This window comes from Syngnathoides biaculeatus, chromosome 16 (assembly GCF_019802595.1).
Source record: "Syngnathoides biaculeatus isolate LvHL_M chromosome 16, ASM1980259v1, whole genome shotgun sequence".
Taxonomy (NCBI): domain Eukaryota; kingdom Metazoa; phylum Chordata; class Actinopteri; order Syngnathiformes; family Syngnathidae; genus Syngnathoides; species Syngnathoides biaculeatus.
This window is the reverse complement of record NC_084655.1, coordinates 16496399-16524164: the sequence shown is the minus strand read 5'-3', so window position 1 is coordinate 16524164 and position 27766 is coordinate 16496399. Positions and strand designations below refer to the sequence as shown.

Here is a 27766-nt window from a genome sequence, read left to right as displayed (position 1 = left end):
TGAGGTTAATTCAGTGGTTTTGAAACTTTTTGGGGTTTTTCTTTTGATTTTTAAATTCTTGTTTCCACAAATTTTTTTTTCTCCCTGGCAGGGGGAATTGAAAATTCTAAACGTTTGAGGTTGGGGCTGAAAACCACTGGATTAATTGAAGAAATCAGGGTAGACATTGCTAGCAGGGCCTGGTTATTTGGAGACTGAGCATGAAAAATGTAATTATTTCGGAGGAAAACACAAATGTGTGATAATGGAGCCATGTGATCAGGCCGCTGAAACCCATGACTTAATTTTTGTCCAGAAAGGCCTTAAAATTATCACGTGTTTAGAAGTCCATTATGTGACAGGCGCAATGGTCAAGAGGGGGAAGTGTGAAGGAAAATTATTGGAAAAAATACACACAAATCAATTTATTATAACTTTATTGGCACTTCTTGAACAACAATGACATGGTTGCATGAGACATTTTAAAAACAACCAGCACTAAAAAGTACTTTGTTACAAAAACAACAAAACAAAGATAAACAGAAAGATTTTTTTTTCAAAATTAATGACTTTGAGTCTCGCTCTCCCTGTCCATAGCGCTAATACGTAACATTATTTTGTAATAAAGACATTAGTCACGACAAATACATCACTGCATGAAATAATTTGCTAAACAACGAAAAACTTGTTTTTAATACTGAAAGGGTTTCACTTTACGGGGTGATGCAACGATCAGTCTATTCAGAGACTATTTTGGCAACAAAGAGGAAGAAACAGTGAAATAGACACAACAGTCTACAAGTCAAAATAAGTTAACTGATTTGTTTCATTTCCTTAGCTTATGCAAAATCTAGCATTAAGGAGATAAAGTTCATATTAGGACACACGTAAACATGTTTTTTTTAATGTAATACTGCTTGTTTCTGTCATTTTAAGTTCAAGTTGTGGAGGTAAAAACATACATTTAAAAAGTGCTGTAAGTACAGTAAGTTTGATATTTTTTGTTCATTTTTTTGTTCTTAGTACTTTATTAGTTTCATATGCTGTTATATTAATTCATCTTTAGTTGGAACAAAAACAGCATGCTGTGATTCCAGAGAAGGAAGAGCTGCTTGTGTCCAATGAAGGCAAAGGATGGGCAATATTTGTTGCATTAAATTACCTTTTTTTAACCACATTAATTGAAATTTATTTATGAACGATTGGTTAATTTGGGCAGCACGGTGAGTCAGATGGAAACCGTTGGCCTCACAGTTCTGAGGTCCCGGGCTCGATCCCAGCCCCGCTTGTATGCCAGCAATCCCGAAACCCTCGTGAGCATAAGCAGCTCAGAAAATGGATGGTTAGTCATTTTTTTTAAACTTTATCTACGAATGATCTGGTCAATCTGTGCCGTTTATAAAAAAAAAAAATCCAGTGTGGCTCTTGAGTACAAGTTTTGCCACCTTCCATCTCGCCAGCTAACATTTGTCACTTTGTGACATTTACACTTTTCTCTTGGGAGAAGGCGTACTTTCACACACGTGTTTAATGGGAACTCCTCTGCGGGAGACTTTAACGTGGACGAAGAGCGTGGCTGGCGCCAAGCGGGACCCGTCGGACTTCAGCAGGTGAACGTGTCGGTAACCTGAGAGGAGATCATCGAAGATTAGTAAAAAAAAAAAAAACATTGGGGTCTTGGTCATGTAGAGCACATTATCTATCTATCTATCTATCTATCTATCTATCTATCTATCTATCTATCTATCTATCTATCTATCTATCTATCTATCTATCTATCTATCTATCTATATCTATCTATCTATCTATCTATCTATCTATCGAACAATTATCCTATCTGGCAGAAGGTGCAATTAACCCGTGGATCCACCTGCAAGGCATTCATACGAGACAATAAAAATATTTTTCAAAATCCAAATTTCCCCTTCGACTCGCTCCAACATATTTCCTTGCAACAAGATGGAGGCAAAGCACTTTTATATAAATGGCTGTCACTGACAGAGATGAGTCCAAAATGGTTCCACGACCATATTTTTAACGCAAAACACTCCTACTTCAAATCATCCTTCCCCATTGAAATGAATGGAAATGCCATCATTCTGTTCCATCCTCTTAATTTTTTTTTGTAAATAAGCACATAGAACTCCACAATGTTGTAGCACTACAAAAAATAGCAATAACATAAACAGATTTTAAATAATTAAACATTTATTTGCTTCTTTTTCTGTGTGCGCGCCTTTGCCACCTCAAGGGATGATAGTCCAAAAATTTTAACACACTGAGACAGTCATAACTAAGCTTAACAGGGAGTGGCAATAAATAGCCTCAAGCCTCTACTAAACAATCATTCACTAACTTGCTTGTCGTGAAGTGAGTTGAATAGAGTTCATTGTCACCATCCAATTTGTACTCGCAAGTCAAAATCAGCCAAATAATTCATTCATCAGTCAAGATACCAGTTTATCTACCTGTACGCAGGCTGGTGAAGGGTAGCGTGAACTGCCCCACAAAGTCGTTCTTGGCCGTGTGGTCGTGGTCCTCGACAACAAAGCGCACCAGTGCCAGCTCGGGCACCTGCAGCTGGAAGCTGAGCGTGCAGTCCCATCGTGGGTTGAAGCCTGCAGGGGGCGCACAAGAGCAAAGAGAAAGTCCGTATGCCGCAAATCCTTCGAAGAACCAGAGATCCATGAAAATGTGCTGTGTACGCACTGATCTAAAAAAAAAGAGTGGATGGCTCATTGGGCACCTAAACTGAAGTTGCCATCCGCCATCTTGATACTCCCAAAACAACCATGCCGACCTGTGCGTTAATCGCCAGTTTCGTGGCTGTGAGAAAACATTACACAGATAAGTTAGAAAGATTTACTTTGACAGTGTTAAAGTTTGTTTTTAAAGTTATTTTTTATTTTCTGATGAGCTTAACTCACTAAAACAAAGTTTTGTTTACGCTTGTTGTTGTTCACTCTCTGCTTCACCTTTATAGGCTGATGGTTTTACACAAAAATGCCATGTAAGTATTTTCCAAAACTTCATCAGTGGATAAGCAAGAAAACACATTTTCTGTGAAATGTTTGATGAATTTCATCATACAGAACTCTAGAAATTGAATTTGATTTTCAAATGCGAGGAAACAAGTTTACATTTTCTGTCTGAAATAGGACGTCGCAGAGACAACAAATGAACAATCCGTTTAGCATGTATTTTCCCCATTACGAGTCCTTATTTCAAAAAATATATCTGATGGGCTTAAAATTTAATGTTTTTATGACAAAAAGTGCTTAGTTTTTTGCTATGTTTTGATGATAGTGCTTTACAGCGTATTTTGGGAAAAGTTAACATGTCACGGAAATCGGGCCCGAGGTAATATGCAAGGTTTTTTGGTAGACACGGTGTTCTATGTGTTTCCTTTGCACTTCACCTTTTTTGTCTTAACAAGTCGAATTAAAAATCCCTCATGTTACCAGAACTGAAAAAATGTAAATCTCACACAACCAGTTTTAATTCTACATGCCAAACTTTGAGGAAAACCCCCGGCATAATCCAACCTATAAACCATGTCCTCCACATATTTTGTGAGTACCAAGATGGCGGTCAACTGGCTTCACCCAATCAACACACCGCTAGATATGTATGTGCTATCCATTTTTTTTAAGATCAGCGTGTGTACGTAGAAACAGAGCTAACCACGGTTGCTAATTGGTTATCTCCTTTTCATTTAAACCATTGTAACATGCAGAGTTTCAACAACTACTAACACTGCGCTTAAAATATTTGAAAATTAAAAAACCTGTTCTTGAATAATGATTCATTTGAAATGTACTGCACATAAAAAATAAATTCAAATTGTGCTTTGGCAGTGATTCTTTAGCATACCACTAGAAGGAGCCGCTGCACCGCAGCCCACCTAGCACACTCTTGAGAATCACCGCACTACAAGATTGATACAAGTGGCTTCAATATCCATATTGATATGTCATAATGTCAGTTATGGTGCAGTTTTAAATAGATGAATCCAAATATATTATCTTAGTCAAATATCAAACGTGTGAGCCGAACACTGCATTATTACCCATTAGGCTACAATATTGATAGAACTATTCCAAACATCGATATTGTGATATATCATGCTACTGCTTGAGCTACAGTAGCTTACAGAATATTACAGATATTGTGATGTATCATATTGCTATCTTTTGCACAACAGTATTGAAACAACTGAAGCAAATAACGTTGTGATATGGTATTGCAGCAATTGAATTTGTTTTTAATCATTGTTGTAAGTATAATAACAGGAAGGAAGTACCATTGTTGTCGATGCGGTGTGTTTTGTCTCTGGTGTTATCTATGGCCACCCCGTGAATCTCCACCCACACTTGCGGGTCCACAATCGAGCTGGCCTTGTCTGTGTTGATTTTGGGAAGCTGCTGCGCTGATATCACCTGGCCAAAAAAACCCAAAGCAGGCTAATTATTACTGGTGCATTCAGGGCACGTATAAGACGGTATCATTACTCGTATAGTCAGCTGGGTGGGGATGTGACCGGGACCCCCGCCCGTGTTCTCCGGGTTGAAGTCGGACTCGCCGCTGCACAGGAAGCTGGGTTTCAGGACGTAGCCGCAACGCCCGTTGGGCAGAAAGCGGCCCTGGTTCAGGTCCATCTGCTCGCCGTGGGTCTGGAAATTTAGAGCCACTGCACACCAGTGGTGGTAAATGAAGTACAAATGCTTTATTCCTGCGTGTAAAGAGATTTTTCAGGGATCTCAATTTTACTTGACTATTTATCATTCTGAGGCTTATGTGTTTAAAAATGTAAACAGAGAGCTAAACTCAATTGCGATGGAGATCTTCAATCTCTTTAAAGGTCAAGTGTCATCCCTATAAACACTGTCAAATAGATATTGTAATGAAAAATACATATTATATTATTCACTTCAATGTCTATACAAAAAAATAAATATGAGCGGAGAGCACGTCATCCACGCGCAAAGTTGCGCAAGTGTCATTCGACGACATTCAAGTGGTCGCCATATTGGCTGCATTTACTGTCCGTGACGTCACCCCAGACATTCGCTATTGAAAACACGCTGAGGCGCCTAATATGGGAGACAAACTCGTCCCTTCTCACACGGAAGCTCTTTTCAAAGAAGAGAACAATATTTAATATTAGGGCAATATTACCCTATCGTTTCGAGCCATATTTAGATGATATGCGCATCACGGCCAAACCACCTCCCCGTCCGATCCACTTCCGCGGCGTAGATGAGCCACCGCAGCCGACAAGGCCGGTGGCCGGCTCGGCCTTGTCGACAAGGCCGGTGGCGATGTGGCGGGTGCTGCACGGAAACCTTCCGATGTGCACATCGACACATTTAGCACCCCTGATTTAGGGGTTACACCCCCGCCTCCCAACTATTGTTTTTTTTCTTTTTTTTTTTAGTAGCTGGATACACACCTACCTGTCATTTGGAACCCACAAAGCCCTCATCCTTTGCACCTGTCCAATCAATTTTTTCACGGCGAACCGAGTCTCTTGGAAGATTTTGAAGGGTAAATCTATCCTCCCGAGTGTTCGAGCAAAATAATCGGCAATGCAACGAGCCGGCATTTTGGCTAACACGAAGGAACAACGAGCAGGTAAAACTATTAGAAAGAAACGACTCCGCTTGAGCGCGCTACTGCCTCTAACGTCACTTCCTGCTTCTTGTCGAGAACCAATCCCTCGAGAGGATTTTCATGGCGGAAGTTACAAAAAGCCATACAAGTCAAAATCATGTTTTGTGGTGAAAAAACGGATGGGTTCATACCAGCTGCAGTTTTTTCATTAATAACTAAAAATCATCCATTTCATGACGGTGGCACTTTAAGTGAAGGAGTTGAATCAGTGCTTTTATCAGAGTCTATTTTTACACAAGTGTGAGTACCTTTCCCACCTCTGCTGCACAACATGAACGAGCGGTAAATTGGTGTCGCAGGCTTCAGAATTTGTAGCGCTTACCCATCTGGCAGCCGGCGTTCCACATTTCCTGGGGATCGTAGTTGGACGATTGCAGGCGCTGTCCGGAGGGGTAGATCCGGCTCAGCTGCCTGCTGTTGTATCTCACAAAAAGCTTCCCTGAAAAATGGACAAATGAACATCAGTAAAACGAGATCAATTATCAATCGGGATTGAGATATGCTGTTTGTTCTCAGCGGGATTATCGCTCGGTACCCGAGTCTTTGATGAGCCGTAGGGCGTCGTTCTCGGAGAAGGACGACATTTCATCCGCCGGCCTTTCCCCCGTGTTTGCGAAACCGCAGAAAGGGACGCTGCGGCAGTACACCACCAATTCGGAAAGCTCCACGCTCAGTTTGGAACACAACTGGGAACGACGAGCGCATTCGCAAGAAACCGTCAGTGCACATCGCACGAAGGACCCAGCAGACGAACCCGGACGGGAAATATTTATGGAGACATTGTTAGGTCTGTCAAGGATTCTTTTTTTTTTTTTTCCCAGAAACTTTTACATTTGTTCAGTGTAGCTTGGACACACGTACCAAGTGTTGTGTTTTTCCATTTTTGTTTTGCTCTTTGTTTTACAGTGAAGAAAATAAGAAATAAGTATTTGAATACCCTGCTAAATGGCAAGTTCTCCCACTTAGAAATCATGGAGGGGTCTAAAATTTTCTTTGTAGGTACATGTCCGCTGTGAGAGACATAATCTAAAAAGAAAAATCCAGAAATCATAATGAATGATTTTTTTTCAACTATTTATTTATATAACTATTTGAACACCTGAGAAAACCAATATAAATATGTCGGTACAGTAGCCCTTGTTTGCAATTACAGAGGTGAAACGTTTCCTGTAGTTGTTCACCAGTTTTGCGCACACTGCAGGAGGGATTTTGGCCCACTCCTCCACATAGATCTTCTCTAGATTAGACCGGTCGCTGAGAAACACAGAGTTTCAGCTCCCTCCAAAGATGTTCTATTGGGTTAAAGTCTGGAGACTGTCCATGATTTCTAAGTGGGAGAACTTGCAATAGAGCAGGGTGTTGAAATACTTGTTTTCTTCACTGTAAACTTAAATGGCAAGAAAGAAAAATCTTCCCTGGCGGAGGTAGAAACACCTTATTGTCTGACCTTGGGGGGGTCCCTCTTGGGCGTACTCTTGTTTCCGCCTGCCTGCTCGTCTTCGGAGCTCGAGGAAAAGCTGCCGCAGCTTCCGTTGTTGCCCAGCTGGGCCAAGTGAGGGATCTGCTTCTTTCCTTTTACCAGGATACGCCCCCTCAACTCCTGCAAGTACCATCATGAGGACCAGAACTCGATGGGATGGTTTTTTTGACCGGATTGTGTGGTGAATACTTCAGGTGAGGGGAGATCCTTGAGCGAGTGGTCGCCGAGGGGCTTGTTGAGCAGCTTGTTGCCCAGTATGGTGTGGAGGTGCTTGGCCATGACCACCTGCTGCTCCACGGAGCAATGGTTCTCCAGGGACAAGATCAGAGGGTACGGAGACGTCTGTGGGACAAAAGGCACACGGCGTAAACTCTGATAAGACTCGAGAGATAGTCACACGTAAAGGTGTGTCTACAGTTATTTGTACGAGCTTTCTGCAAATCAAATTCAACAACCGGTCAAGCATGAAAACATTAACTGTTCATATTTAGATAAATGAAGCATATTTACATCATTATTTGACTTAGACTTCAAGTTATTATCAGGTGTTTGCTGGTTTAACGACAAATAAATAAAAATTGTAGGACTTTTTTTAAAATCAACAATTAAAAACCTCTCATTCCCTTGCCAATATTCTTATATTCTAATGTTAAACATTTTTATTGGATATTTTTGTCCTAAAATGTATTTCTAATGTGGTTAATATGATATGGTGAACTTTTCATCTTATGTTTGTATATTTTTGTCTATGTTTGCATATTTTTGTCTAATATTTATTATTTCGTGTGTAATTTTTTTCATTCTATTTTTTCCTTAATACTTTTGGTGTACTATATTAGTCATTTTGAATTAATGTTTTGTCAGATGTTTTTTTTAAATCTAATATTTGTGGGTGTTTTTGATTTTTTTTTGTCTTTTTGTCATACTATTTTTGTATTTCTTTCCAAGATTATTGTATTTCATATCCAATGGAGCTTTGCATATTCAGAGTTTGGCATTCACAAATTCACCTTTTGTCCTCTTTTTTGGGGAGAACCTATCCCCGGTTTCTCAAGGAAACCTACAGTCATTTTTTTTAATCCATCCATTTTCTGAGCCGCTTATCCTCACGAGGGTCACAAGAGTGCTGGAGCACACAATATTTAACTTTCTTTTAAACATTTTCTCTGCTTGTCATTTTTTTAATATTTTTATTTACATGGCAGTTATAATGAGCAACATTTATTTGAGGATTTCTGTTTTTTGCAGGCCCGACCCCCATCCCCTGCGACGAGTGGGGGTCCTCAATAGAAATATATACATAAAAATTATTTATTTATTTGAGTGTTAATATTCTATTAATTGAATTACTAGGATTTAAAGAAATTTAATTCAGAAAATTTAAAACATTTTTCGTTTCAATTGACTTTTTAAAAAATATATTCTATAAATTACTAGGATTTATAGAAATTTAATTCAAAAATACTCAGAAAATTAAAAAAAAATGTTTTTGTTTCAATTGCCTTTTTTTTTTAGAAATATTGGAAACACACGAAGACAGAATTTCAAGCCGCTGTCAGATTTTGATGCGCGGTCTCACCTTGAAGGCGTACTGTGCGATGGTGACAATGACCTCCTTGAAAGGAATTTTGGAGGTGAGCGTGTGACCGTGGTAGATGACCGGCTCGCCTTTATCGCCGTCCCAGCAGTCCAGCTCAACACAGCGGCAGCCTTGAATTAAAGCCCTGAGAACACACACAATATATTTTTTTTTAAAAAGGGTAATCTCACAAATTAAACGAGAACGGTCTGAATACCTGATGTAGGGCTCGGTGCTGCTGGCGCTGGTCACTTGGTCCTTGGTGAGGTAGGTGTTGTGCGAGGTGGAGATGAAGTAGTGGGCGAGGGGGCGGGACATGTCCTGGTAGACTCGGGCGTGCTCCGGGTTCAACACGTCATTCTCCCGCGACAGCATGTACATGGTGAAGCCATTTTGGGTCATGAACTGGTTCCTTTGAGCTGCAGCCACAAGAACAACACGTTGATTTGGACTCAAAATGTGCTGTGCTGGCTGGGAAACAGGTCTTCATAATATTCACAAATGTATTTTGCCCATTTCTAAATAATAATTCCATAATTCCCCTTCTAAATGCACTAAGTAAACGTCATGTGATCAAAGACAGGACTGCAAAAATCCAATTTATAAATGTACTGGTGATCCCATTTTTTCTCATTTCCATAAATCCACTTTTAATCTGGCTTGTTTCGATTCCATTTTTTCCAAACGTTTTACGCACCCCAGTCGTTGAGCTCATAGGCGCCGATGAGGGTCTGCGCGTGGGCCAGGCTGGCGTCCTCTCCCTGGTCTCCCAGGAAGTCCCGCAACTCGGCGGTGGAGAGCACGCAGCCGTTGCTGGAGTAGTGGCGGAAGACGGCGTCCAGCTCGGGCCGGCGCAGCAGCTCCCTGCAGAACTCTTCGATCTCGTTGTGGTCCAGACGGCTGTCCCCGGACCGGTCGCACCTCTGGGAATACAAATTTACTTGGAATTAAAATTATTTATATTAAGTGATTTCTATTGTGCAAGGTGCTGCTTATCACGAATAAGTGACAAGAGGAGCGATGGTATTCTTTATAGGATACATGCCCATGTGGTGGACTTGAGTTTTTGCACTTCTATTTTCTTTGCGCTTATCCTCACAAGGGTCACAGGGAATGTTGGAGCCTATCCCAGCTGTCAGGAGGCAAGGTACACCCTGAACTGGTTGCCAGCCAATCACAGGGCACATTGAGACAAACAGGCGCACTCACAATCACACCTAGGGGCAATTTAGAGTGTTCAATTAATGTTGCACAATTTTGGGACGTGGGAGGAAACTGGAATGCCCGGAGAAAACCCACCCAGGCACGGGGAGAACTTGAAAAGTCCACACAGGCGGGTCCGGGATTGCACCCGGGACCTCAGAACTGTGAGGCCAACGCTTTCCAGCTGCGCCACCATGCCGCCTCTTTGAAAACAGTGTGAAAAAAACAAAGCAGGGGCAAAATCGCAACGCTTTTGTTTCTTTTTTTTTATTTTTTTTTATAGGGCTGGGGGGTGGGATAGCGAGTGATCACAATTCCCTGTCGAGAAAGCATCTCCGCAGCTGTGTACATCCAGAACATCTCTCAGGAGAGGATGTAGAGCGCATTCCGTCATCAGGAAGGAGCAAAAAAAATAAAGACTAACACTGCAGGCCTCAATTTCTACTGTACCGAATCCCCGCTGACCTTGAACAAAGAGCGAGCGTAATGCTCACTCAGGTCGATGTTGATCATCTGCAGCAGCCGGCGGACTTCGTCGTAGCTCATCTTGCCGTCTTGGTTCTGATCCGCTCGCCTTAAGTAGCCGCGGATCCAAGTGGAGGGAACGGAAGATTAAGGGAGACAATCAAGGCAACGTGGACCAGACTGAAATGACCGCTTGAGCCATCGTAGCGATATGACATCTTAGTCAAGAATATGAAAAAGCAAAGCGGGCCAAGTATCAATAACTAAGTATGAGGCAACTGTGCCAGATAACCCGTGATGTGAATTAAGCTGCTCAAGTTTTTTTTTTATTGTGGGGAGGGGGACAAAGTGCGTCACCGGTCGGCATTTTAGACACGGCCAAAACTGAATTGGTAAAAAAACTCCGTCTCCATTTCCCCAAAGGATATTGGTCCAGTTTCTCTTTCTGCGTCATGTTGGCGACGCGCTCCTTCAGGGTGCGCAGGCCCCGCACCCAGCGCTGCGCCTCGTCCTCGCACGGGCACAGCAGGTCCAGGCTCTTGCGGGCCCCCCGGAAGACCACCGTGAAGCAGCGGCTGTCCGGCACCGAGCCCGATATCCGGCGCAGCGCCTCCGACTGGCAGCCCTCGCGCACGCACTCCACCTCGGTCACCGCGACTGGAGACGGAGGAGACAAAATGGATGACATTAAAAAGATACCACGCACAAGAGCTGCAACAGAAAATGAGCCAGGACAGTTTTGAAATTCAGGTGTCAAAGGAATTTTCGTCAGGCAATCATAAATTCCAAAGGTCAGATCGTAAGTTGACGGCAAATCGCACGCACTTCACATTATGCTGGTCCACAGCCATCGAGGGAATGACGTCATGTCTCGTTTTGGTCAGACACGCACCCGCATGCGCAACCTTTATGGGCAAAAGGATGAGGACAGCTACAGGAAGTCAAGTGAAGTTTGTTTTTGCCATGGAAATTATACATTTTCTCACAAAATCACTATATTGAAAACACAATATTTGGCAGTAAAATGCAATATTTTACCCTCCCTAAAAATTATTTTTTCCTCTACAAAGACTACTATTTACCACATAAATGCTCTATTTTTACTAATAAAATACACTATTTTTCTACAAGACGGTAGATAAAGCTATGGATCTAATATACTTTGATGGAAAAATGCTAGTTTTTACCATGAAAACATCACATTTTGTCACACCCGTTGATTAGTGTGGCTCCAAACTTTTGTCTGGTACTGATCTGTACCTTCATACTTTTGTCCATCCAATGTGTGTATTTACTTCAGACTTGCAATGGCTGCTGCCTGTAAACTCAATACATCCATTTACTTTGCTGCTTATCCTCACAAGGGCCGCGGGAGTGCTGGAGCCTATCCCAGCTGTTAACAGGAAGGAGGCGGGGGACACCTTAAACCGGTTGCCAGCCAATCGGAGGGCACATGGAGACAAACAGCTGCACTCACAATCACACCTAGGGGCAGTTTAGGGTGTCCAATTAATGTTGCATGTTTTTGATATGTGGGAGGAAACCAGAGTGCGCGGAGAAAACCCACGCAGGCACGGGGAGAACATGCAAATGCCACACACGCAGATCCGGGATCGAACCCAGGACCTCAGAACTGTGAGGCCAACGCTTTCCACTCAATTTGTCATCATAATGAGCTCATTCTCTCCCCTGATCCCACGAACGTCTTTAAATGTAACTCGCAGTGCAGTGTTATGTTTTTTGACAGGTATGTGACAAAAATGACATGGGTGTGCGTGTTTGGGTATTTAAGCATCACACAGAGGCGCCGCGCGCCGCAATGCGGCTGTCACTTCACACCCGCCTGCATATCTGCCTGTGGTGAGACTAGAGCTAGGCTCTCTAGATCCATAGAGGGAAGGTTGGGGGAACAGCGTTTGGAAATGAACGGGAACTACCGTAATTCTCAGCCTGCACAGCGCACCTGGTTACAAGCCTCACCAAGTACATTCGTAAAGGAAATACCATTTGGTACATACATTTGCCGCAGGCGTGTAGAAGCCGTAAGTGCCCACATTGAAACCCACATTGAAACATGAGACATTTACAAAGAAAGATGGTGCACAGAGTTTAATGCTAGCCCCGCCGCGCTGATGCTAACGCTAGTGCTGCCACGCGAACAGGGCCGGATAAAAAAAAAAAAAAACATACTGGTAAAAATGACTGAGACACGACAGTAAGACCTGAGCGCAGCGCTAACAGGGCTGGACCGGTAAAAGTCACTTCCTCGGCACATATATTCCACCGGTCTCACTCTTACCTTTTCCCCTCGAGTGCCCCCTTGTGGCCGTTAGAAAAAAAATGCACAAATTAGCCGCATCGCCGGATAAACTACAGCCCATATTGTAATTTATTAAGATGTGCGTGTAAATATTTTTGCCATAGAAAAATTGAAGTGGTGAATGCCAACATGCGTATTGTCCCAATCCACTCCCTGGACACTGGATTAGATACGGCTTACGGTTGAAACCCGATTCGACCTTTGTCCTGAGGGAAATCCCCTTTCACCTCCTCTTCTATGGCTTCAGTTTCCTCTGCGTGAAAACCTTTTCGTCGTGACCAGACTATTCTTATGCGCAAGCACTTTCCGTTCTCCCTTTTTCCGGACCACTCCTCGAGTCCGCTTCCTCCTCACCCCCCGTGGGGTGTGCTGCGCTCCCACGGCAAGACCATTACAAGCCTTGTTGTCAACTTTATGGATTATTTCCATTGATTGTGTTTATTTATATCGTGCGAGGTGGAGGATATTAAAAAAAGAGGCGAGTGGAATCATCACATGAGTGACCGAGCACGTCCTCTTTTGACTTTATGGATTATTTTCTATCATTGTGTTCATTTATATTGTGTAGGACAGCAGTTATGATATAATTGGTGAGAGGAGCCATTGCATTATTTATTGTATATGCGCGAATGTGGAATGTGTATTTACTTACGACTTGCAATGGCCGCTGCCTGTCAACTCAATACATCCATTTTCTTTGCCGCTTATCCTCACGAGGGTCGCGGGGAGTGCTGGAGCCTATCCCAGCTGTCAACGGGCAGGAGGCTGGGTGCCCCATGAACTGGTTGCCAGCCAATCGCAGGGCGCATAGAGACAAACAACCGATCGCACTCGCAATTACACCTAGGGGCAATTTAGAGTCGTCAATTAATGAAAAACATAGCCTCAAAGCATAAATAATAATTGTGAACCGAAACAGAAGGGTCCAGCTTTTGATTTTTGATCAATTTAAATGACAATTCGGGCCACTGGAGGGCAATTGTCTATCTTAAATTTGACAACCAGTCGCCCTCACAATCACACCTACGGGCAATTGAGAGGGTCCAATTAATGTTGCATGTTTTTGGGGTGTGGAAGGAAACCGGAGTACCCGGAGAAATCCCACACAGGCACAGGGAGAACATGCAAACTCCACACAGGCGGGGTCGAACCCAGGACCTCAAAACTGTGAGGCCAATGCTTTACCAGCTGAAGCACCGTGGCGCCCCAGTATAAAATTTCGACGAAAACCCCCCCAAATTGAATACCAAATTCTACGAAAACCAGGGTATAAGAAAAGCAAGGTTCCTTTGTATTTCTGATGTGCGCGGTGATCCACTCACAGGTCTGGCGGGCTTTGGCCTTGCGGGAGCTCTTGGACGACTCGCACCACACGGTGAGCCCGTCCTCCAGCAGGCGGAGAGTTCGGCTCTTCTGCCACCTTGGAGAGCGAACTTTCACCATGTTGGAGCCCGCCAGCATCATCCTCACGTCCTCGTTGTCCAGCAGACCTTAAACGCACACAAACACAAAAAAGCCTCGCCTTAGTAACGTAACGTTAGCATTAATACATAACTAACAATTATAGACCGTTATTTATACTTTTATTTATTTTTTTACCTTGGATGATCATATCGCTTATCCAGACGCATAATATCAAGCGTCATGACAAAGTTGAACTTTGAATTATGCGAATGACTATGTGGACAACCGCTTAGTTTTATCCAGGCCCAGCATTGATCTGGGTTACTTTTCAAATTTTGGAAAGGAAAGGATAAAAACAATTCCACATGACAAAAGTGTCCCTGATGATTTTTGTGGAATTCAAAAAAACCATGTGGATGACCGGAGAGCTTGCATTTATGTGGAACACTTTTTTTTTTTTTTAAATGGACCAAACCAGTTTTCGAAGAAGAAGAAACATAACCCATTCATCCATCCATCCATTTTCTTTGCCGTTTATCCTCTCGAGGGTGACGGGGAGTGCTGGAGCCTATCCCGGCTGTCAACGTGCAGGAGGCGGGGTAAACCCTGAACTAGACACAAACAACTGGTCACACTCACAATCACACCTAGGGGCAATTTAGAGTGTTCAGTTAATGAGAAACATAACCCCAAAGCATAAATAATAATAGTGAACCGCAACACAAAAGTGCAGCTTTTGATTTTTGATCAATTTAAATGACCCACCCACAGCCCAAAAGTTGAATAAATTCATTTTTTATGGCTGTTAATGACTATCTGGATAATCACATTAGCGTCATTTGGGCTACTAAAGAAAACACATCTAATTGTGCTCAAATGGTCAAGTGGAGTCAAACTGAAGAAATGTTCTCATTCCACCTTTGAAAAAAAAAAAACCCTCCATTAATAAATATTTTTTACAGATTCCAAATCTCTGCGCTGGACTGGCACATTTGCTATATAAACATGCACATTCACACGCTACCTTTAATTAAGTACCCGACGATGTTTATCTCCAAAAATTGGAGTGGCACAAAGACTTTTTTGTGAAGTTTCTACAGCGTGTTTTTGTGAGCGAGCAGAGTGGCCACAACCCAGGTGCCCGATGAGCAACCTTTTCAGATGCCGGCAGGACAGGGAAAAAAGAAAACATGTTTATGTCACCAGAGTCTCCGCACCGACACGCGAGAAAAGGCCGCAAAACACATGGCCGACGAGCGTAAATCAATCACTATTGTATGCAGATTTATTCGTCCCCGGCGGGACGGCAGCCGGCCAAGGAAAAGCGAGGGCTGGAGTTAACGTTTTAAGACGCCAACGTCTGCTCTCAATGAATAACTTCTGCATCAGCGCATGGAAATGTAATCACGGATAAACGCCATATGCAAAAAAAAAAAAAAAAAAAACACACAGAGGGTCGGGAAAAAGAGAAAAAGGTCATTTTGCAACATCTATGAAGGAAAAAGTGAGGCTTGAAACAAAAGATGCCAACACAAAGGCAAAAACAATGGGAAAGTATGATGCTAATAGTCAGAACAGGAAATGGCGCTTACGGCAGTGGAGGAGAGTGGCGCACACGCGACTCACTCCTGGTTGTGCAGCACTAATATAGTTATTACACAGTAGTAATAAAGAAAAATAGAAAACAAAATTACAACACATTGGAATAAATAAATAAATTCTAGGACAGACATTTTTGAGAAATCGAACAATAAAAACAATAATAAATAAATGAACGGATGAATAGTACATTGTTATTACATAAGAAAATATGAAAAAAATTAAAAATGTAATGATTTACTAAATCAACAAAAATAAAAATAAGTATTAATTTATTGTGATATAATAAAGTAAAAAATAATAAAATTACAATTATTTTTGAAGATATACAAAAATAGCAACAATGAAAAAAATATAATTTTACAATATTAATAATTAACAGAATTAAATATATATATATTAGCATAAAAACTAACCAAATGATTGTGGTATTTTTTGATGAAGAATAGAGTTAAATGTCATGTGGATTAAATAATAGAAATATTAATAAAAATTGAAACATTAATAGAATATCAGATAAAGAAAAGTACAAAAATAAATTAACAAAATAATTATATAAATGCCTTTGATAAAGAACTGAAGGAAGGCGAAATTTCTTTTATTTAATTTGTCATAGAAGTAAAATAAATGGCTAAAGACCAGAATTCAATAAATAATAATTTACAAAATAATATAATTAGATACAATAAAGGAAATTAAAATACATGTAATACACAAATTACATGTACAGTAATTGGTGTAACCCTTTCCGGGCAGGGGTTGCAAATTTGCAACAGGAAGTCCAGAGTACCATTTTCTGAAAGTATCAAATTTTTCTCTCTGCAAAATGTTATTTGGTCCAGAGAGGGTTAAAAAAATATTATTATTATTATTATTAAAATAATAATAATAATAATACGAGAGTATGGAATGATATTGACAGAAAAGGAGGAGCACAATGTCCATTGGAAATTGGCTTCTGAATCATCAAAAATCATCAGAATTTAAGGTTACTACAATTTTTAATGTTCAACTACAGCATTCATCTTATTATTTTTTTTACACTTTTGTGATAGTTACACGGTTTGATCCAGCAACTCAATAATAACATGTGATTTCCTGAAGGAAAACTCTTAATCTGGTGCTGGACTGGATTGGGTTCCACCTCAAGTGTTGCAGTGTGGTCCCTACAAAGGCGCCTTTGTTATCTGATTTAGGAACTGAAAAGAGTGTTTACGCAGCTTTCTTTCCAAAGGTTCAAAACACACAGTGTAGACCTTCTTTATTGTTTCTTTTTTTAAATTACATGTCCTGTGCTCTGGGGTGAGGCGGGGGAGAAACTGCATTTTTCGCAAGTGTTTTCCAGTAACTGCGCTTAAGGAGGCCTGCTGCTCCTCGGCTATGCATGGGCGCTCCGTTTGCCGGGGTGAATGGCAGCGAGGACAAAAGGTAAAGGCTCCTGAATCTTTCCAGAACACGCCCAAACTTACGTAACTCCTGATGGCTCCGTTTTGACCAAGATTTGTGAGAAACTCGGAATAATGCCAGCGCATTCTAACGCTTTAATTGCACTAACTCCGTTTGAGGGCTTCATAGGAAAACACACGCACGCACGCACGCAGGCACACACACCGCTTCCTAGGCTATCAGTCCACATGCGAGGCCTTCCCACATTAACTTGCAGGTCATTGACACCCAAAAAACGTGAAGATGGCCAAACAGCCACAGCGTATCTCAACACTGCACATCGCAAAGCGTTTCTCATCGCTTTTCTGGCTTCAGTTTCCCGGTTCCAATGGAAAACTGTTGTGAGCATTAATCATATTACACATAAACTGCGAGTGTGGCCGTGTGCGACCGAGCATATTTTTTTTCTAGTCATGCAAGGTGTATCCAACGCTCGCTGCTGCGTCTGGTGGAGTTTTCCGACGGAGTAAACACATTCCGATGGGCTGCTACTCCTGAAAAGAGCGTGCAACAGAGGGCTGGTCATGCTGAGGAGGCAGCGGAGCTACGGGGGTCTTTATTTTCACGCTCGGCTGCAGAAAAATCTCCCTTAGCGTGCCCCCTCCTTCCCCCCTCTCGTAGACATGCCGACTGGCTAGCAACCGCTCTGGCACCGCGTCCAAAGCAGGGTTATCAACACGAGAGACGAAAAACATCATCGTGCGTACTGAGTAATAGCTCGAGCGCCTTCCGGAGCGACTCCGCCACGAAAGCCGGTTCAGGTTTCCCTCGGGATAAGGAGAGCCACCAAAGGATCGCGCACGTGAATAAATATAGACAAAATAAAGGTGTTGTTGATACTGACGCTTTGCCACTTGGGCCTGAGCGCGAAAGTAGGGCAGCTGTCGGGCTGGCTTAACTCCGGTCGAGAGGACAGCCTGAGGAAGTCCCAGCAAAGTGAAAATTCAAAACAAGAGAGCTTGGGGGTGGTCCTTTTGTTTTCAAGCCCCTAAGAGGAACCTGCTTATTATATTCAGGCAAATACCTTTTTTAGGGGCCTTTAATATGCTTTCAAGTTGACTGAAGCTGATGTAAATTGTCTTAGTTTAGAAAATAATGTTAAAAGGGAAATTCAGTGCTTTGCATGAACAATGTATCCAATAGGTCATGTAATACGGACCCTATTTTGACAATGTGATGTTAAATCCTCTCTCATTTAATTGTGTTTTGAGAAGATTTTTATCGGCAATTACGAATTTTCAGGGGCGCTGCCATTTTTGCGAGTCACGTGACCTACGTGCGCGGATATGACGAGTAGCGTGCCGCAACAATGGCTCGATTACAATGCGACACCATTTATGCCCAGCGCCGATTTCTCGGATTTATCCTCATCTGATAAAGAAATTGGGAAGACGGAGGAATACTTCCATACAGATTTGAACCTGTGGCTGTAATTAATGTTGAATATTCAGATGGTTCTTCGGGTGGAATGACACAGAGTCTGACTACTCGGAGCCCTACGCGCGACATAAGCGCGTAAACAAAGGCCCCCGAGAGCTCCGGGCCGGCAGCCGCGGGTGGTTCTTCGGACGGGAATAACACGGAGACTGACGAGCGAGCTCCGGTGGCGGAGGCCGTTAGCCCCAGACGCCGAAGGTAGGCTAAACGCCTCCGGCCTCCGTCGCCAACGAAGCTTGGCTAAAGGCCTGCCCGGACGCCGAAGCTCGGCTAAAGGCCTCCGCCGCTTGGAAGCTCGGCTAATGGCCTCGCCAGACGTCGAAGATCGAAGGCGGGCCGCAAGCTCCGGCGGGCGCAAGCCGAGCTTCGACGTCCGGCGGGTCATGTGACTCGCGAAAATGGCAGCGCCCCTGAAAATTCTTAATTGTCAATAAAAATGTTCTCAAAACACTATGAAATGAGAAGGCGGACCCCAAGCCGAGCTTTGACGTCCAGGGAGGCCTTTACCAGGCTTTGGTGGTGGCGGTGGCCTTTAGCCTAGCTTCGGCTTCCGGGGCTAACAAAGCGGGAGGCGGCAGGCCATGAGCTGAGCTTCCAGGCGGCGGAGGCCGTTAGCGCCGGACGCAGAAGCAAGGCTAAAGGCCCTCGCCGCCTAAAAGCTCGGCTCGCGGCCCGCCGCCGGAGCTCGCTCGTCAGCCTTCGCGTCATTCCCGTCCGAAGAACCATCCGCGGCTGCCGGCCCGGAGCTCTCGGGGGCCTTTGTTTACGCGCTTATGTCGCGCGTAGGCCTCCGAGTAGTCAGACTCTGTGTCATTCCACCCGAAGAACCATCTGAATATTCAACATTAATTACAGCCACAGGTTCAAATCTTCATGAAAGTATTCCTCCGTCTTCCCGATCAACCGATACTGCTATTTCTTTATCAGATGAGGATAAATCCGAGAAATCGGCGCTGGGCATAAACAAAGTACCATGTAATCGAGCCTTTGTTGCGGCACGGTACACGTCATATCCACGCACGTAGGTCATGATACTCGCGAAAATGGCAGCGCCCCTGAAAATTCGTAATTGTCGATAAAAATCTTCTGAAAACACGATTAAATGAGGGAGGATTTAGCATCACATTGTCAAGATACAGTACGTACGACATGACCTATTGGATACACTGTTCATGCAAACCAGTGGATTTCCCCTTTAACATTTTTAAAGACTAAACTGTGTTTGACTTGAAGACTAAATGGTCTTTGATGTTGACAAAAACACATAATTTTCCGATAAACGTTCTTCGAAATGTAGATAAGTGTGTCATGTTTTGATTTTTAAGTCTGCATTGTGTATTAATTTAAAAGGCCCAACCAGGAAAAGATCCATGAATTATTTTCCACAATTTGTCATTATGCCACCTAGTAAGCAACAGGAAATGTCCAAAGATGACGTTTATTATTCTCAAAAGAGGAATTAGTGGATCGCCTCCAGATAAAGACAGAAGTTGATTTGCCTCGCGTGTGTGTTTTCATTCGAAACATCAAAGTGACTTTCAGGGAGTCAACGTGACCTCTCGACTCATCATCACGGGAGACTCGAACACTCAACTCGTGTCGAATCGCAGCTTGGAAGAGGTGTGTCAAAGTTCAAGGGAGAAGGTCGCCAGCACATCGGATTTGCGATAAATGAAACCACCGGCTGGATATTGTTTCTTTTTTTTTTTTAATCATCTACTACATTCCACATACTCTGAGGAGCCAGCAGCAGCCCCGAGGTCAAAGGCGTACACACACACACACACACACACACACAGAGTACAGAATAGATGTTTGCATAAAACTCCGGCTCGGGCTGGCAGTCACCGCTTCTACTTTTGAGCCCCGAGCTATAACACGTTTATTTAGAATGTGAGTGCGCTCGCAGAATCAGAATCATTTTTATTTGCCAAGTATGTTAAAAACACACAAAGAATTTGTCTCTAATAGCCGGAGCCGCTTTAGTATGACAATAGAGAGCCACTTTGACCTACAAAAACAAACAAGAAAAAAACTTTTGAGACATTAACACTACAGACATTAACTCAACATTATTTGACACTTAGGAACAGTCTGACGATGCGACAACAAAAAACACATTATATTGTCTACCATGGGTACTTTTTGATGTTTTCATAGGGTACAAAAATACATTCGGTTCATTAAAGGCCACTAAATTGTCGTCAGTGTTTACAAAATATGTATTAGTTGAACGCAAAACTGCCTTTGATGTTTACTCAACATTATGCACAGCATTGAGTCCATAAAAGACTGAATTGTTTTTGCATGTTATAAAAACCCTCATTAAGATACTAAACTGTCTTTGATGTTAGAAAAAATGTCACAAGTTCATTCATATTGTCGTCAGAGGAATTTGTGACGTTCATTGAAGGATAAATTGTACTCGAGGTTTACAAAAACATGTACACTATGTGTGTATTTCATTGAAGACTGACTTTACAAACAAATATGTCAAAGTAATTGAAGACTTAAAGTCTAAAAATTAAAAAAATAATAATTCTGCAACACAAATTGCGCATTATGTCTTTGTCAATTCTCAATAAAGTCAAGGCGACATACTATTGTTTTTGGCATTTGTATGTGAGATAAAATTGACCCTTTATGCCTCACATGACGCTATAAAGATATTTAGACGACTGCGAAGGTCTTGACAGGTGCTGCTGAAGCTAAGCAGGTGTCTATTTTAGGTGGGTGGGCTTGCATGTGTAGTGGGAGTGAATATGGGGAAATCAGATGAATAAAAAGATGATCGTCCTGTTGAAGATGGCCGACGCCCACACATACATGCTGCCTATTAAATTACAGTGCTCGTTATTTGGACGCTCATTAAATGAGGACTTCCTGAGTTGGATAAACTAAATGCGCACAATGCAGTATATCGTTATTATGTCGCGACAGCTAAGCATGACATAAAATGCGGAGTGCCGAAAAAATTTATGACATCACACAGCATCAAGGACGGCAAGAAGCTTTAACCCAAAAAATTTTCAATTCAATTTAGCTCACTTTGAGTCTTAACTTTGACTCAACAGACGTCAAACAACTTAAAAGGCACATTTTGTAAACATTTACGATAATTTAAGAATTTTTGGAGAACCTGCAGTGTTTGCCAACAAAGACAATTTCGTCTTCATAGAACACAACATACTTAAATAATGCTTATAAAATGGCTTCAAGCAAGATACATCCAACGTCAAAGTATGACGACTCGTCAAAGAACTGATTTTTGTAAACAGAATTTTGTTTTCAACTATATTATATTATATTATATATTGTATTGTCAAAATCAATGACAAGATAGAACATTTCCAAGAATTGGATTCATCAAAGACAAGTTGGATTGTTTGAAGTGTTGGCGCACGTGTTTTGTAAACATCAAGTCACCTTTAGTTTTGTGTTTGTACAACACAAAAAACGATGTACTCTTCGAACGATTTACTATACATCGTATTTACAATTGAGTTTGAAACGATTGGATTAAAACACTTCATCATGAAAACCTGTTATGTCAACATCAAAAGCAAATTTTGAGTCCGGAAGAACATGACATACTTGTTTCTGTAAACCTCAAAGGCCATTATGACTTTGAAGGAATTACAAATACTAATATTAACAAATTGATGAATAATTAGTTAAATCAGAACCCTATAAAACACATGTTCTTAACTACGACATTTCTTTTCGAAAATGCGTGCAATATCTCAACATGATTACATTGGAACCCAATTCGCAATTTTCATTCGCTTTTGCGGGCCACGTAAAAAGAAGTGGCGGGCCGGATCTGGCCCATGGGCCACCAGTTTGACACCTGTGATTTTGCGGCTTCGAAGGACCTAACAATGTGTTTGTAATTATATTTGAAAACATGCAAAACAATTTGTTTTTGTATGCCGCAAACGCAGTCTTCAAAGCACATACACATGCACATTTTGTAAAAATCTGATAATTTAGCGCCTTCAAATGACGTGTTTGTGCGAAGCTATTTAGCGTCTCCATAGGATTTAAGATACATATTTTTGTCAAAATCAAAGACGATTCATCCGTTAATGCAGCCACCGTAACTCAAAGAGAACACATTCCTGTTTTTGAAACACCGGTGAAAATTTCAGATCTCCAAAAAATGTAATGTTCTTTTAATGAAAATGTCAAATGCAATTTACTCACTGTGGGTCACAAATCTTTTCACTGCAGAAACCGAATCGTCTTATTTAAATAATCTTGGAAAATTGCAAAAAGAAAATTGACTTGACTTTTGATATTTACAAACACTTTTTAGCAAAATTTCTTTCCCCATCTTTTTGCGAGCAACTTATGCTGTGCAAAAACGATACGATATTTCAACGTGTGCGGGTGGTCTCCCAGATTCGCTCATTTTCCACCCAATATTTCCATATGAACGTCCAAAACAAAAGCAAAAACTAGTGTAAATAAACAGATATTTGACGAATTATTCCGAGTCAGTCCGAAATTAATGGCGCTGAACGAAATAGTCATTAACAGGTGCGTAATAATAAATAAGGTGACTTACCGAGCCTCCGAATGGGATCCGTGGTCTTGTCCGCCGCTTTGGTTCTGGGCTCCCGGGACGAGGGAACCGGTGACTTGCCGCTGCTGGCCAACATGACGGCCGAGAGACGCTGGCGTCCTGCCTGCTCGGGTCGGAAGCTGCGTCCAGCCGGCCAGGTGCTACCGCGGACTCGCTCTGGACCCAAACAAGATCCCGCAAGCGCCACCGAGGAAAGAAAGGGGGACCGGAAGGAGGAGTAGACAGAAAGAGAGAGAGAGAGAGAGGGAGGGAGGACGGGAAGGGAAGGGAGGGGAGGGGAGCGGAGGGCTCCTCGCGGCTCAGCGCCCCCGAGCCTCCACGTAACGTGAGCCCCGAAGCAGGCGCACATTTGCGCGGCTTGTCCGCCCGCAGCAACGCAGCAACCTGACGCTCCTCGTGTCACTCCCGCTGGCCCAGCCACTATTTTTAAACGCCACATAATATGTAGACAGGGGCTTGCTTAGACTACGACGAAATGCCAACTGTGCCGGAAGAAAAGGAAAGAAGAAAAGTCATACGTACAGCCATAATATGCATGTTTTCTACATCAAAGACACAATTAAATGTATCAGTAATAGGAGTTATTCGTCAACTTTTGACAAGTTCCCTCATCTTGCTGGATGCAATACCCAACCTAGCCCGCAGGTGTCGTACAAAACAAGCCCAGGATTTTCTTTTTTAATCTGTCTGGGACGTTTCTGGTGTGATTATGAAGTATTGTGGTGTAGCTTTTTAGTAAGTTTTCACTTTACTAATACTGTACTACTGTAAATCTAAACTCGGACGTGGCATTCCCTTCAAGATTTACAAACGTGTGTTACCATCTAATTACAAACTTCCATGCACACTGGATGGATGGATGGATGGATGGATGGATGGATGGATGGATGGATGGATGGATGGATGGATGGATGGATGGATGGAGGATGGATGGATGGATGGATGGATGGATGGAGACCTCTGACCGGGAGGCTGGCTGGCTGGATGGATGAGTGAGAGATAAGGACGGACAGACGGAGGGATGGATGGATGGATGGATGGATGGATGGATGGATGGACAGAGCGTCCACATGAGAATCTTCTGAGCTTGGTGGACTGACCGACATTCTTTAGTTTCATCTCCCAAGGCTCCTACTTCATCAAAGTTCTGTTCACTGGGCTGGCCAATCCCGGACCAACTTTTGACACGGTGGGTCCAGTATGAGAAGAGACACCATCTTGCTAAAAAAATTGGCCCTCTGTTCCTCTTTGAGGTCGATGTTGCCCTGCATTCTCCACATCTTTCACACGCACTGACATTGCATGAAACCCCAAAAACACGATTCATCCAGCGCATGTTTTCTGCGGGAACTCAAGAGGCGAAGGCTCCAAACGTTCTTCCGCTGTATTTGCGGTGTATGGGATGCAATTCATTGGATGATTTATCAGAAAATATCCTTCTTTCGCCACTTTTTCAGCATCCATTCTCCGTGCCGGCTGTAGCCAAAACGCAATCCTGTTTTGGTTGCCTTTTGTTTCACGCTCATTTGTGAGCACTAATTCTCTCACGGAGACCTCTGCGGGAGAGGATTTGACAAAACTGTTCCTGCAGATGCGGTTCCCGGTGACCGCTTCTCATGTAGCTCCACTGCAGTGGAAAAAAATGGGCTAGCTGCGGACCATCGAAGTAAAAATAAACCACTCAAACATTTGTTGTATGGAGCGCCTGACTCGAGCTTGTCACGGACATCGGCAGTTTTTCCAAATGTTTTTCTTACTCTCTCCACTTGACAACTGGATACAATAAAGATGTCTGCCACCTTAGCGGCCGACGTCGTCTTCACTCTTCAAGACTCTTGACGATCAGCACTTTGGTCTGTGGCCTAATCTTTGGCATGTCGTCAGAGGTCAGGTTGCACTTCACATGCAGGTCTGGTACGCTCGGGGTTGTTTTTAGAAATACTTGGGAATGCGCTAATTCCAGCGTCACAGCTGAAGCTCTCATCGGTAATTGGCAGAATCGTTTACAGACATGACACGACTTCAAGCCACTTCAAGTTACTAGACTTCCATCTTTCCGCCACATCTTTCATGTCTTCCAGGCGAATCGTGAACCGCTGGAGGTGCTGGCGTTGTCACCTTGGAGAGTCTCTCCACCGTGTCTTGGGTTGTCCCCGAGACCTCCTCCCGGAGCAATGTTCCCGGCGTATTTCACCGAGGAGGCATCAAAACCAGATCCCCGAGGCACCTCATCTGGGTCCTTCTGATGAACAGCATGGAACTCCACTCTGATCCCTTCCAAGGTGATGAGTATTTCAAGTCGTCCACCCTCGCCATCTCTTCTCCCTGGAATTTCACTCTTCCCCCACAGCCCCTCTCATTCACGCACATATATTCAGTTTTACTTCGGCTAATCTTCAGTCCTCTCCTTTCCAGTGCTTAACTCCATCTTTCTAATTGTTCCTCCGCCTGCTCCCTGCTTTCACTCACATATCACGATATCATCTGCGAACATCATGGTCCAAGGGGATTCCAGTCTAACCTCGTCTGTCAGCCTATCCATTACTACCGCAAACAGGAAGGGGCTCAGCGCAGATCCCTGATGCAGTCCCACCTCCAACTTAAACTCTTCTGTTACACCTACAGCACAGCTCACCGCTGTTCTGCTGGTTCTTCCCTTACTCATGAACACGACCCCAAAAATCCAAACTCCCCGACTTGGGGCAGATTGACCCCAATCAGAGACCCCTGACGTGGGTCTGGCGACCATGGCCTCGGATTTGGAGGTGCTGATCCCAACAATTTCACACTTGGGTGCAAACCTTTCTAGTGAGAAGTAGATTCAGCGTCTCCGTGACCTTGGATGATACACCAAATAAAGTCGGTCAAAACTGCACTTTATAGCTCATCTTTTGTTGCACTAGATTTCAGTCACTGTCCCTAACTTTGTCGTGACTGGTGTCATCAAATGCTTGCAGTACTCACCTTTATTTTTTCAAAACAGAGATGCCTTGAGTTTGTAGCATGAAAATGGTATCCACGAAGTAAAGAGTGACGTCAGTTTGCCTTAAAATTGTTGCATTTATCCAACTAGGAAAAAAAATCTCATGAGTAAACAGACGTTTGAAGCATCAAAAAAAAAAAACAAAAAAACGGTGTACAAATCACTGAGGTAGCAGCGCTACCTGGTGGTCATCTACGGTCACTGCTCTATAAGAATCTTGAGTACAGTGCATTTTATGTGGACAGATAAAATGCAAAATTATGCACTAGTTTCACATTGTGTATCTGTGTGTACTCAGTCTGAAAGAGTTAAATCTCCAAAAGGAATATTTACAAATGTGAAGCCCACACGTCGAACGGGCTCCTCGAGGCCTGCCGAAGATGGGAGGCCGTGACAACAAAATCCATCGTTCATCTCCCCTCAATTGCACCAGTGGCAGTGGCGGCCATGTTAAGATTAAGTTTGCTAATCCGCACAAGCTGTGATCTGTGCGGCAGGCAGCGGTGGCGGCTCTCTGGCTCCCTCCTCTTTCCGTCTCCAACCACAACACCGGCCTATGATATTGCAACCGTTTCTGCTTTTAAAGGTTTCTTATTAACTGACTCTGACTAACTTGGCCTGCTTCGAGTACAGTTGTGGAAACTGAAGGCCTTGCATTGTTTGGGGGACAGTAAATTCATCTGTCAGATGACAATTACTACGACTCTTACTAGTACCCCTGATATATCACTAGTAGTCAAGGGCCAGTTAAAATGCCTGATCATATGTGTGTGTATAAAAATGCGTATATACATATTTATATACACACACCAAGATCAGTTTAACATGGTATCATTCTTTGCTAAAATGCTCCTGATACTAGTAAACTACTACTACTAGTAGTAGTCACGAGCAAGTAAAAATGGCTGAACAAACAGCATGAACATGGTCCCAGTTTGTTTACTCCAAACATTCAAAAAAATAAAATAAATAACCAAACGCAAGGCTATTTGATTATTTACGACACCTTTAATCAACTCTTCGTTCATTTAATTCGCATTCCAGGCGACATAGTGCGTGTCTTGAAAAACTAGTTTGCTAATTCTCCCCAACCAAATCTTACCACCGAGGGCTGGGTGCAGTCTAATTCCTGATATGAAGTAGCGTCAGTGGGGGGGGGGTTGCTAACAGCAGTTTTATTCCGCATAAAAGCCGCTTTGAAGCACGTCGGAGTGTTGTCGATGAGGGTATCTGGGCGAAATGAACGCGCAATGTCCATGTTTTGCGCGATTAAACAGCCACGTTTGGCGGAACTCGTTACGGGAAGTGGCACGTTTCCAGCAAATACACCGCACCGCGAAATGACCACACATACATCGGGTTAAACGCTAAATTTGCTGTTTTTATTGGGTTTTACCTATTTTGTTCGTTACCTTGTGTCACTAAAATGAAACCGTAAAAATAAGGACGTGTTTATTGGAAGCCTACCGGGCGCCGTGTTACTTTTGACCGCTTGCATTGTTTCGCGTCGAAGGAACTTGCTCGCCATTGTCGCAGTATTTACAGTCTATGGCGTTATTGTCCCTGACTATTTTTGGGCTACTATTTAATAACCGTCATACACAATTTTA

At 42.9% G+C, this 27766-nt stretch overlaps 1 protein-coding gene across 1 annotated transcript; it reads right to left on the bottom strand.

Moving 5' to 3' along the window:
• Positions 1-399: 399 nt before the first annotated feature.
• Positions 400-23838, bottom strand: plcd3a (phospholipase C, delta 3a). Its single transcript, XM_061847320.1, has 15 exons — positions 23156-23838; positions 14022-14189; positions 10808-11036; positions 10380-10509; positions 9409-9634; positions 8929-9130; positions 8712-8856; positions 7322-7474; positions 7100-7252; positions 6188-6338; positions 5975-6091; positions 4491-4669; positions 4283-4418; positions 2448-2597; positions 400-1606 (listed from the first exon to the last, which is right to left on the bottom strand). The coding sequence occupies exons 1-15, from the start codon at positions 23610-23612 to the stop codon at positions 1464-1466; spliced, it is 2739 nt and encodes a 912-aa protein (XP_061703304.1). The 5' UTR covers positions 23613-23838; the 3' UTR covers positions 400-1463.
• Between the last annotated feature and the right edge of the window lie 3928 nt (positions 23839-27766).

Bases quoted from the DNA above. Each gene is read 5' to 3' on its own strand.
- plcd3a (XM_061847320.1), bottom strand. From the start codon at position 23,612: ATGTGGCGTTTAAAAATAGTGGCTGGGCCAGCGGGAGTGACACGAGGA. The intron at 2,598-4,282 runs GTACTTCCTTCC...CGCCCCCTGCAG, and splicing joins ACACCGCATCGACAACAATG to GCTTCAACCCACGATGGGAC. The intron at 1,607-2,447 runs GTAGATAAACTG...ATCTCCTCTCAG, and splicing joins CTTCACCAGCCTGCGTACAG to GTTACCGACACGTTCACCTG.